The sequence below is a fragment of the Eumetopias jubatus genome, unplaced genomic scaffold (assembly GCF_037043125.1).
Source record: "Eumetopias jubatus isolate StellerSeaLion01/CBP00866 unplaced genomic scaffold, mEumJub1_p1.0 scaffold_4, whole genome shotgun sequence".
NCBI lineage: Eukaryota > Metazoa > Chordata > Mammalia > Carnivora > Otariidae > Eumetopias > Eumetopias jubatus.
In genome coordinates this window covers 171870383-171883175 of record NW_028274810.1, presented here as the reverse complement: position 1 = coordinate 171883175, position 12793 = coordinate 171870383, and the positions used below count along the sequence as shown (strand labels likewise).

The 12793-nt window shown below is 41.0% G+C and overlaps 1 protein-coding gene across 5 annotated transcripts in view; it reads right to left on the bottom strand.

Annotated features, from left to right (window-relative positions):
* ARFGEF1 (ARF guanine nucleotide exchange factor 1) overlaps nt 1-9060 on the bottom strand; it is a 148008-nt gene extending 138948 nt beyond the window's left edge. For 2 of the 5 annotated variants that reach the window (XM_028113260.2, XM_088022806.1), the window contains exon 1: nt 8428-9060. In XM_028113260.2, the coding sequence (XP_027969061.1) occupies nt 8428-8551 (124 nt within the window). In that variant the 5' untranslated portion in view covers nt 8552-9060. The remainder of the gene's footprint in view (nt 1-8427) is intronic. The other 3 variants (XM_028113276.2, XM_028113269.2, XM_028113283.2) reach the window with 2 other exon arrangements.
* Between the last annotated feature and the right edge of the window lie 3733 nt (nt 9061-12793).

Genomic DNA, 12793 nt, shown 5'->3' with positions numbered 1-12793 from the left:
TAGATAGTTGTTTCTTTGTTACGTATTTTGCCCTTTCTTTCTTAACAGTAACTCTCTTTCCATGGAGGCCCTTCTTTCCCTTTCTGTAATTTGTTAATTGTAAACAAAGATTTGTGTGTAAGGGTGCAGGTCAGGTCAGCCACATTAGGCCAAAAAGACTCACTCATATTCTAATTCTACCAAATACAAGCTCTAAAGCTCAGTTTCTTCAATTGCAAACTGCAGATAATAATAGCACCTAAACATATAGGGTTGTCTGGAGGACAAACTGAGATAAAGACAACAAAGTAACTGGCACAGAACTTGGCATACAGTAAATGATAAATGTAAGCTATTTCTTTTTCCTTCTTCCTATTGCCTTATAAATTAACTAGCTCAATTTTTGAAGACTACATCTGTGTGTGTGTGGTGCGTTGTCAGAATAAAGTCTGGAAAAAATACCTCAAAAAGTTAATATTGTGTTTCAAAGAAATAACACTTCATCTTTAGATGGCTAAAATAAAAAAGACAGTAATAATCTTTGGCTGGCAAGGACGTATGAGAAACCCTCCTACATTGCTGATGGGGAAATAAAAGGGTGCAGCCACTCTGGAGAACAACTTAGTTTCTTAAAAAGTTAAACACTGATTTATCATATGACACAACAATTCTACTCCTAGGTACTAATGATACAAAAGAAAAATTTAGGTCCACATAAAGACTTACACACAAATATTCACAGCAGCATTATTCATTCAACCCAAATGTCCACCAACTAGTGAATAAACAAAATGTGGTGCATCCACACTCTGGAATACTATTCATTAATAAAAAGAAATAAAATATTAATATGTGCTATAACATGAATGAACCTCAAACACATCATGCTGAAAGAAGCCAGACACAAAAGACCGTATCTATATGATGATACTTACAAGAAATATACAGAAAAGGCTAATCTAGACACAGAAAGCATATTAGTGGATACCTAGAGCTGTGGGTGATACCAGGGATTAACTGTAAATAGGCACTAGGGATCTTACTGGGGTAATGGAAGTGTTCTGAAACTGGATTATGGTTATGGCTGCACAACTCAATGAATTTAGTAAAAATCATTACATTTAAAATGGGCAGAATTTGGGGGCACCTGACTGGCTTAGTCGGAAGAGCATGTAACTCTTGATCTTGGTTTGGGCCCCATGTTCAGTGTAGAGAAATTATTTAAATAAATAATTTAAAGTTATATTAAATTTAAATATTAAATTAATTAAATTAATTATATATGTAACTTAATTACATATACTATGTAAATTATACCTCAACAAAGTTGTTTTTTATAAAGTTAGCAATGACTATCTTCACCTAACAGTATCATGGGTGATTTTTTCCCCAGTTTTACTTTTGAAAATGGTTTGAAGAAAAGGTTTATTTAAAACAAACAAAAAGGGGCTCCTGGGTGGCTTCATCGTTAAGCATCTGCCTTCAGCTCAGGTCATGATCCCGGAGTCCTGGGATGGAGCCCTGGGATGGAGCCCCACCTCGGGCTCCCTGCTCAGTGGGAAGCCTGCTTCTCCTTCTCCCACTCCCCCTGCTTGTGTTCCTGCTCTTGCTTTCTCTCTGTCAAATAAATAAATAAAATCTTTAAAAATAAATAAACTAAAAGAGTAAACTGCCAAATTTGTTGGACTTATGTATAATTAAAAGCAAACAGAGTAAAGACATTGGGATTCTCCTCTGAATAAAGTACTTGGCCTTCATGATACCTACTTTCTCTGCTCATATTTTTATTGATTATTTTATTTCCTTAGCAAGGTTCTAGATAGATAGTTATTAAACAGCTGATTAAGTGATTCAAAGTTGAGAGAAAAATATTAAATGCCCAACGTGAATTTTTCTAAAGATACGGCCAGAGGTAATAATACTGTGATATTAAATATTTTATAGATTGTTTTTCACAATCTTTCCTGGATGATAAGATAACATAGGCTATATAGACCTATGTAGTTATCAAGTCTAAATTTAAACAAAACAAAACTACTAAAAGAACACAAACTTTTTAAATACTTGGTCTCAGTACCCTTTTTTAAAGAACTTTTTCAAGTGACTCACACACACTAAAGCCTCAGAATAACTACTTTCTAGATTTACGAAAAACAAATCAGCCGAAGACTGCATCTGACTGTTTCAACAGATACATGGTATACTCTATAAATGGAAGCTCAAATCAAACTGGGTCTGAAAAGTTAGGATAAAGAGAACTTTTATTAGTTTTCTAGGGCTGCGTTAACAAATTACCACAAACTTGGTGACTTAAAACAACAGAAATTTGTTCTCACAGTTCTGGAGCCCAGATATCTGACCTATACTATCTCTGAAGGCTCCAGGAAGAATCCTTCTTGCCTCTTCCTAGCTTCTGGTGACTACAGGCGTTCCTTGGCTTATTTACGGCAGCATAACTCCAATTTCTACCTCCATTTTCACATGGCCTTCTTCCTTCACTGTCTACCTGTCCCCTCCTTCCACTTACAAGGACACTAGTCACTGGATTTAGGACCCACCCTAAATCCAAGATGATTTTATCTGGAGATCCTCAACTAATTAAATCTGCAAAGATCCTACCCCAAAAAGGGACTAAGCCAGTTGTTTATTAACTACGTGAAAGTTCGTTCTCTTAGGGAAAAAACCTCATCGAAAAAACCTAACAACTCAAATTTAAAACTGTTTTGTACATTCTCAGTTGGAAATATCCTATTATTTTAACTGTGTCCTTTTCTCAGTAGAAAGTATCCTATTATATAATCGGGAAATTCTATCATTAAAAAATTACAAAATACATATAAAGGGTTGGATGAAAATATTTTACTGTAACAACTTATTTCCCAAAGGTTATTTCTCTCCTGGTGTTCCTCATCATGGTGAATGCCCTCTCTCTAACAACCCTATAGCTCTGGCTACTAGACTGTTGTCATATACAAGCAACCCATCAGCAAATCCTGTGGACTCCTTTAAAATATATTCCAAATGCAACCAATTCTCACTCCTCCCCCTACCAGCCTAGTCTAAATCACTACCAGTGAGCCCTTTAACGTGTAAATCTGCTACATCACTCTCTTATACAAAACTCTCCAGTGGCTTCCATCACAGATACGATAAAATCCCAATGTCGCTCTCCTCTCCCATTCCTCTCCCTCTTACTCTCCCTCAACCACATAAACCTTTCAACCTGGAAAGCACCAACCATACGCCTGTCTTACTGTTACCTCTATTTGTTTCATCCAGGTGTTTAAAAGGCTGACTCTCTCTCTTCTGTCCACTTCTCTGCTGAAATGTCACCTCATAGAAAGGCCTTTCCTAACAACCCTATGTAAAATTGCACTCCTGGGCCATTCTCCCTTTACCCTTCTGAACTACTGATTCTGAAAATAACAATCTGACAATCCACGTTAGTTTTTGTTTTTTACTGTTAGCTTCAATGAACTAGAAAGTAAGTTCCATGAAGGCATGTTTGGATCAGTGCGGTATGCTCAGCACTGGAATATCTGGCACACACTAGCTCAACCAATATCTAAAGAACATATGTAACTTTGAATGACGACAGTAATTTTTTCATATATTTTCCCTTTTCGAATATCCCCTCCTCAACTTTGTAAGGAATAGTATGACAAATATTTCCCATTCACAATACATTTTTATTCTGCTTTGAAAAAACAATTACCAACAGACGTTTCTCTGCAAGTTAAATATTATCAGGAGAGACAACCAGTTGCTTGCCATTAGATGGGATGGGAAACGAGCTAGTAAGCAAACAGTTCTGTGATCTGATACCATTCTTCCCCACTGCTCCTTGTTTCTGACTTTTCTTCTTCCTTCACTGTCAACAGAACTTTCCCAAAACACAATGACTAATCTGGAGAATGGTCTCATCTATAAGTAGGGCTATTATATCTACTGTATTAGAGCTCTACCTTATCAGTAATTAGGGCCTTTCATTCCCTTGAATAGTGTCCTAAAGTAAATTCCAAGGAACAATGTTTCCTCTGTTTCACAGAAGTGTTAACAGACGCTGAAAAGGGTCAAATAAATTAAGAAAAACTTCAATAAGCAAAACAGAGCAGATATCTTTCTTAGAAGACTTCTCAGAATCTCAACTACATTAATGTGCATTGTAAATCTTCACAATGTAAAGAATATACACTGAAACCCAAACTTATTTTTTCAACTCAAACTTAACAGAATCTTTCATCAATCATTTCATTACTCTTTTTTCCTAGCTATCTCAAAAATTCTGGCAGCCCGACTTACTGAAAACACCTTTTACCTTAGATATCGAGGAAGGTTTAAAAGGAGATTTGCTAATGGATTTAAATTATAATTAAAATGTTCACTGCAGAATATTATCGGGGAATAAATCACTTTTTTCCATAAAAGGTGAAGAGTAACAAAAATTGATATTACCAAAAGTAGCATAAAATTGAGGTCAATAGCACTCAAGTAATTCCCCTCCACCCATATAACCCTTTTTATAACACTGCTAACCAAAATAAGGGTGGGACTGGAGGTACAGAAAGAAGTTCTGTAACTGTTTAGGCTAAATATTATATTTACGTTTCTGGGGTAACTATAACTACGGGTTTAACAGACTTAAATAAAAAAATAAATCAAGTAGGATCACTTTAGGATATGATAAACAACAAAATTCATACACTGTCTGATGCAAAAATTACTTCCCTCACAAGTCCTCTTTTTCTCTATCATTCTCCCATGTGTCAAGGGATTCCACCCTTATGAATGTCCCTGCATGCCTCCCTTGCCTCTAAAACCTTCTTGTGGTCACCCTTTTCACTCCAATTCCATATCAGTGCCAGCTTCCAACCTTGAACTAGTTCATCCTAACATCTACAGAATATCTTTGTCAATATCTGATGTTTAAACAGAAGTTGAGCTAGTCACAGCCCTAACATCAAAGAAACTCCTGAAACGTAGAGGCCTGACTGGAATATGGCCCAAATGCACCCTCCCCCATGAGACAAACAATGCTACCTTCAAGTCCCATCCTGCAACAATCCTAAATTCTTTGAAACTAAAAATAGCTCAGCTGTTGTCTCATCTGCCAGCAGATGGCCAGACTATTTTTAATTCAGGATTCTAGAGAGCAGGAATGGATCAAGATAAGCTAGGGCAGCCTAGAAGCCCTCTGCTGAGTTGTCTTAGCTGCAGAGCACTGTAGTGGGGGCAGGTACCAAGAGAGGGCAACCTGGAGCTGTCCTTGGCCCTCTGCGCCTCACACGGATTGTTAACAGTGTAGATGTGAAGGTTTTTTGTTTTTTTCCTAACCATTCTTTACTTCAAAATAAAGTCTGAAATGTAAGATAATTTGATAATCATTTTAAATAATCTGCATACCCTTTAAAGTGTTCATTATTTTTCTTTTTGTGAATGCAATAAAATGAAATTTCCTGTGTGCAGTATCTTTGCGGATGAATTTTGTTTTTAATAAAGTGAAATCTCCACTAATCTTGATAAGGTGTGCTAAAAGTTTTACTTTAACCAAAAAAATATCATTTTCTTAAGAATATATGATGAACTATAATTTCATCAGTATTATTTACAGAAAAACTATTTATAACCGGCCATTGTTAAAAGGTAAGGGAATTTTGAATACCAGTGCTCTGAAATCTCCTCACCTGCCAATAAAATGATTTTAAAACACAAAAGGATTAAAAGTCTGACATACTATATACTTTCCCGTTTATTGCCTGTCTCCCTTCAGCTCCTTGGTAGGTGCTCAATAAATATTTGGGGGTGAGGAGGAGGAAGAATGCAGGCAGGTGTATTTAGAAGAGTTATTTAGGAAATATATTTAGAAGGATTATAGCACTCACTTCTGTGCTTCCACCATCCAACTCCTACCCACTCACAACCTAATCTAGATCAGGGATGACCAAACCAGTCCATTCCCGTTTACCTTCCCATTCCTGCTTGATGGCCACACAGATTATCAAGAGACCAAAGTGGGTCTGCAGTCTCAATAATGAAGAGCAAAGATTTATTATAATAGTTTCCAGGGACAATACATATTTGAAGACACCATCTTACTGTAAAACGTTACACTTTCTGTAAAACTGAAAGGGGTTATTCCTACCAATTTATGTTTGTGATAATGTAGATGGATGACTAGAAGGAAAGAAACAAAGTTCATCCATCAGGGATTCACTTGAGAATGCTCAATGAGATTTTGTGGGAGACTAAATGTAACTTTTATAAAATGTGAGAAAAAGCCTTATACATCTTTAAAAAACTATTGCATTGCCTAGCCCCTGCCTGGGTAGTCACATTGCTCATAATTAGCTTCTGCTAACTATATGGAAGAGGCAGGCAAAAAAGTAAAACCAGCAAAATCTGCAATAGACAATTCCTAGTACACCTAACACACTAACAAGTAGCTCCTACATCTAGATACGGCAAGGACCAAGCCATAAGCCCTCTAAAGATGCCAATAAAGGGCAGGAATACTCGGTGCACAAGTTAACCAAACTGTGTTCGTGCTCATGGCACATTAGAGGGGATGTAACCTGACGATAATTAAAACTGGGATTTAAACCCAAGATCCCAGATTCTCCTTCCACAGAACTCTTCACTAAAACACACTCAACTTATATTGGCATTCTGGAGAGGAAAAAAAAAATATGTATACAAAATACACTCCATTTCATCAGTCTAATACTCATTATTTAGTATACTAAAAATATAATTAACATGGAAAATCTGGTTTCAACTAAAACTTTAGTTTGAATCTCATAAGTTCTTTAACCTGCAAGCACATAATTCTTTTAAAAACTCAAAATCATTTCTTCCCTCATCCCACCCCAATTTAATAATTACTCCTTTCAGGACCTAGATAAATTCAATTTTTATCGCTATACAAAGTCTTCTCATCCACCTGGAACAGTCTTTCATTAGCTACAAGGATAAAAAGATGAACTTCTGATTCATGAAGGGTCAAAAACTAAACTTAAAGCCACTATACCACAGATTCAAAAAATATTTTAATGAAATTTCTTCAGTAATGTTTTTCATAACATCGCCTTAAAATATCTAAAAAAGAAAGAAAAACAGTATAGCTTATGGTAGCAAGTTTTAAAAAAGTACTCTATTTTAGGGGCGCCTGGGTGGCTCAGTTAAGCATCTGCCTTCAGCTGGGGTCATGATCCCAGAATCCTGGGATCGAGCCCTGCATTGGGCTCCCTGCTTGGCGGGAAGCCTGCTTCTCCCTCTCCCACTCCCCCTGCTGTGTTCCCTCTCTCTCGCTGTGTCTCTCTTTCTCTGTCAAATAAATAAATAAAATCTTAAAAAAAAAAGTACTCTGTTTTAATAATTAAAAGGTCTTTCCTGTCTTCACCCTTTAACACACATTTAAGTTATTCTGGATTTTTTCCCCCTTCAAGAACTCTTTTTTCCAAAGCCCATTTAACAAGCTTGATTTTCTTGTCAATTTGATATAGTCTATTTCCACTACTATAAAATAAAAACAGAAGCATTAGGAATTCATGTTTGTGTTAAATGTCCCGGTCTTTCCTTAAACGATTTCATCTTTGATGGATGCAACAGATCTATGAGTGTTCCCCCTTTAACAATTCCTCATCTGCTTGTCCTCACTATAGGTATTGTTTGGATTTACCATGCACTAGATCTCCTCCGTCTGAACTATAAATCAGAATTCAAGCTTGAGAGCAGCTGTCACTGTCCAGACATGTGGCTGGTGGGTGTCATTGTCTTTTTCATTTTCCCCATTTCAAACCCTCCCTTCCTTGTCACTAAAGCCGGCATATTTGAAGGTCCTTCCCTTCCTAGCTTTTATATCGCCACCCCCACCCCTTAACCTCTGGTCTTGTTCTTCCAGGTCAGCCCAGTCACATAACAACATCACTGTTTTTCCTGTGGCGGAGGCGGAGAGATGTCAGAATGGGCTAAGACCCCTTATCAAGACCGTCAACAAGGGAACAACTTCGGCCCACCTTCCCAAAGTAGCACGCCAAACGACAAAGTTATCAAAATTACGATACGGAACCCTTCCCACGCCCAATCTTGACAAATCAGCTCTACCTCAATTTCCAAGCTAATAAACAACAGCTCATCTTCTGCTCATCACAAAGGGTGCTAGCCTGTCCGCACCGCACGGTCCACCAACAAAATCTCATACTCTCAAGTCGATTCCAAGCCCTGCTGCGTTCCCCGAGCCTAGCTAACTGCCCTTCCTCCTCCACCCTGCCTCTGCCCCACATCCAGCCGAGTTACAGTCAACTCCAGCCGGGGAGCAAAGAGCTTCGCGAGGGCTCCCTGAGGGCAGTGGCGCTGGCCTAGGACAGCCCCAGACGACCCCACCTCCCGCGACGCCTGCCGCGCCCCCCCCCCCCCCCCCCCGCCCCGCTGGGCCTCCTCCCCGCTCACCTAACGCCACCTCGCACGCTTTGCGCAGCTGGGAGTGATGCGCCTTCTTCACTTCCTTGTCGGCCAAAATCTTCTCCAGGGCCCGGGTCAGGAACATGTTCTTCGTCTTCTTCCCCTCATACATGGACGCAGAGAAGGAGGCGGCGGCTCGTCCGACCCGCGGCTCCCGGCGGCTGGAGGGGAGGAGGAGGAGGTGGAGGAAGAGAAGAGAGAAAGGAGAGGGGGTGGAAGTGGGGGAGAGGAGGCGTGGAGGGCAGCGGCCGGATCACGAAGGGACGGGCAGGTAGGAGCAGCCGCGGTGAGGGCGAGGGGCGAGGAGGTCTTCACCAGCCCTTGAGAAGCCGCCCCTTGAGGGCCGCGCCCGTCGGACCGCCGCTTCTCCCGGCCTGGGGTCGCTTCCCGGCCACCCCCCTCACTCGCCCCTCCGGCCCAGGGGCGGCGAGGGAGCCCAGCCCGGGCGGCCGTCTGCCGGGAGCCGAGGGACAAGGCGGCGACGGCGGCTCAGAGGCCCGGAGAGAGCACGGCTGCCCTGGCTACTGTGGGGATTAGCACCCGCCGCGGCCGCGGACTGGCCTCCATCACCGCCGACCTGCCCCGGCCGCCATGTTGGGAGGAAACGACGCGTCACGCAGCGGCCGAACGGCTGCAGAGGAGGAAGCGGCGGCGGCGGCGGCGGCGGCGGCGCTGCCTGCCCTGAGCTGCCGCGGCGCTGGGAGGCTGGGGGCGGAGGGCGGCGCGGGAGGAGAGGCCCGATCCGCAGCGCTACGGTGGCCCGGCGGGGCCTTACCGCCTCCTGCGTTCGCCTGCAGGGCGGCGTGGGGCGTGGCGGGCGTCCTGCGGCGCCGGGCACGTCGGGGCGGCTCCGCTGCGGGGCGGAGGACCCCCGGTACCCTTACTCCCACCTGGTGAACAGGACTCCAGGCTACGCTGCTCCCACTTCTCCGACTACCTGACGATCCCGTTAGTGGAAGTGCAGTCCCTTCCGCTCCATGGGTCGCGGATACATCCGCATCGCCCATTCTCAGCCGCACAGTGTTTCCACCTGCCGCGCTCGACTCTTAAATTTCCTTACTAGATGTGCGAAACTGCAGTCCAGGACCGTGCCCTCGGACTACCTCAAGGAAGAGTCTCTCTTAGGAAGAGTAAACCAAAACCAAGTTGACACGGATTCAGGCATGTTTCACTTTTTTTTTTTTTTTAAATCTCTGTAGGATTAATCGGTAAACTAGATTTCAGGTCCCCTCTGAATTGAGTCTAAAGTTAAGCCAACAGGTAAAGGTGTCTGATTGATGAGGTCCTTTAGAGCTCTGTGTTTCTGTGCTTTTAATACTAAGATGCAGTCAGGACGTGAAAACCAGTTTAAGAATAGAAAAGCTTTAAATACAGATTGCCACAAACATGTGACCATGTGTCTGCTTTGGTATCAAAGAAGAATTAAAACTTATACCGTGTTTAATTCAGAGCATACAATTATAAAGAATACCAGAAAATATAAGCAAAGAATTTATATAGTGATTTAGGTGCATGTCTACAAGTTCAAAGCTCACTTGTGATCCATCTAGGGACTTGTCCTAATGCAATCATCCAAACCCACGAATGGAGAGGCTGTGAAGTGGCAAGATTTGGGACAGGCTAAAAACCATGAGAAATAAAAATGGAAACCTCAGAGGTGACCCTGAATTAAAGTAAACACATAGATTAGTTTTTAAAACTGTGGTGTTTAAAAAAAATAAAAATAATAGAAACTGTGTTGTTCTGAGAAACAGATACATAAATTAATTTCATTTTAAAGACTATTTCTAGATTCCTGGGGATTGGAGATTAAATATACTAGATCAGACATAATTCTGATTCCTATGTACACTCAAAGATAAAATTTTTTAGAATAAGCTTCATTTCTAATTTATCTTTGTTTCTTCATTATGCCAGGGTTGTGCCAGGTACTGTTGAAGGTGCTAATCATCAAATCTGTATACTCTTTTTCCTCAGTACAAAGATACATTATGTTCCCCAGCCTCCCTTGCAATTAGGTGTAGCCATCTAGATTTAGCTCATTAAAAAAATAATAATTCCACAATCAATCTTCCATGCTGTACCCTTCAGTGGCCACATGCTGAAGATGGCAGAGCACAAATTAGAAGGAGCCTGAGTCCTGAATTACCACTTGGAGGAGAGCCATCCATCCATCAGGAATATTTGTTTCTGGACTTTTACATGAGCAAAGTAAATTCTTCAGTTATGTTTAGCAGCTAACTCTGTCCTAAACAAAACATTTGGCGTTCATACAGACAGCTGTCTGAGCTTAAAGATCCCAGAGTATCCTGCATACCACATATCACAATCTGTGATCATCTTGTCTGCTTACTTTTTTATTGATTGGTTATGTTTCCCTCATAAGAGCAATGACTTCATCTGTCTATTCACTTCTCTATGCCTAGCATCTGGTATAGTCATTGGCACAGAGAAGACCTTTAGAATGAACTTGAATAGAAACTTGGATGAATGAATGATACTGGACTAAGTCAGGAATGATCCTTGCCCCTGTGGAACTTAGCGTATATAATAGGAAAAAGGATATTAAACAAGTAAAGCACTAGTGAATATATAATTACAAATGTGTTAAGTATGATTAAAAAAAATAGAGTGCTGTGAGGAGATCTTTAGATTTTGGATTCAGGAATGGCTTTCATAAAGAAGTAACATTTAAACTGAGCCCTGAAGGAAGAGTAAGAATTAGCCAAGCTAAGTCAGGCAGTCTTTTGGGGTAAGGGGGAAGCTTGGCAATTTTCAGGAACCAAAACAAGGCAGTGTGGCTGAAAGTTATCAAGGCAAATGGGTGCCAGTAAAGATAAAGAGGTAACTAGGCACCAGACCATACAAAACCTTGCAGGCCATGGTAAGGGTTTTGGTTTTCATTCTAATAGCAATAGAAACCTATTGAAGGGTTAAGTAGGGAGTGAAGTAAAAGTGGGAATTTAAAAATAGTCCCCCTGTTGTGTGGAGAATGGGTTAGAAAGGGACAAGAGTGGATGTGGGCAGAAAAGTGAGGTGATTACAACAGAGCAGCATGGAGTGGGCTGGGGTCCAGGACCAACATGCAGGGTTTTAGAGCTCATGTCCTGCACAAAGATGGCAAATGGGGCTGACGTCCAGCACCAACATCTGTCCAGGGGAAGGGAATCCTTTTTCTAATTTGCATAAACATTAGACCAGTGGTGTCTGAGTCTGATAGCCATGGAGATGGGCAGATTTGAAATAAACTTTAGTGGCAGAATGGACAGGACTTAGTAATGAGTTGGAATGAAGAAAAGAGGCAGGAAGAAGTCACAAATGAATGTCATGTTTCTGACCAGAGCCAGAGAATGAGTAGAAATGCTGTTTGTGGAGATGGCCTAGACTGGAATAGGAGCAAATTTGAGGGCAAGGGCACAATTTCAGTTTTAGAAGAATCAACTGCTCTGCTTCCTCTCAGAAGGAATGGCCTCCATCCTTTCTCCCAGAGGACAATTCATCTTCCTCCTTTGTTGAGTCTAGGACTCCCAGCCAAAGGAGGTAGTGATGGGGGTAGGAGGTATGCAGCCTTGGGAGGTGGGCATTCTCACCCAACTTGAAATTCAATATAATAACTCTGACCTGCCTGGAGAAAAAAAAAAAAAAGGTAAGACTCTAAAAGAAAGATGTCCTTGGAAGAAAAAGGGACAGATAATATTTTTAGTCTGTTATTCACAAGGATGGGGGAGATGAGGAAGGGGAAGGCGTTGGGGGCGGGTACCAGGCTCAGGCAATATTTACACAAAATGTTGAGTGTATTTCCATGTATACCTTTCCTTTATTATTATTGCTGCTTGGTGCTTATCCTATTTAAATAAATTCAATCTCAGTATTAACTTGCATTTGACTCATTGCTATTTTTAAAATATCAAATTTTTCTGAAATGCCTATCATTCTCTAAATTTTAAAATATAGTTTTCTTATACGATGTTTTTTTCCTGAGTCCATTTTTACCCCTCAGTCTACAATCTCACCTTCCTATCACTTAATTGCCCCTCATCATTTTCCCTTTCATCTATAACTTGCTATGTTAGCTGCCTTTTCTCCTTGGATAATATTCCCCCTTTGATTCCAAAGAGTCAAATAATATCAAACAATAAAAGACTTTGACCTGGGTTTTAGCATCTTGGTTGGTGTGCTTGATCATCATCCTTTTATTTATTTATTTCTAATTTTTTAAAAAGATTATTTATTTGAGAGAGAAGGAGGGCGCATGCATGGGGGGAGGGGCAAAGGGAAAGGGAGAGAGAGAATCTCAAGCAGACTCCCCACTGAGCCCAGAGCCTGATGTGGGTCTTGATCTCATGTCCCGAGA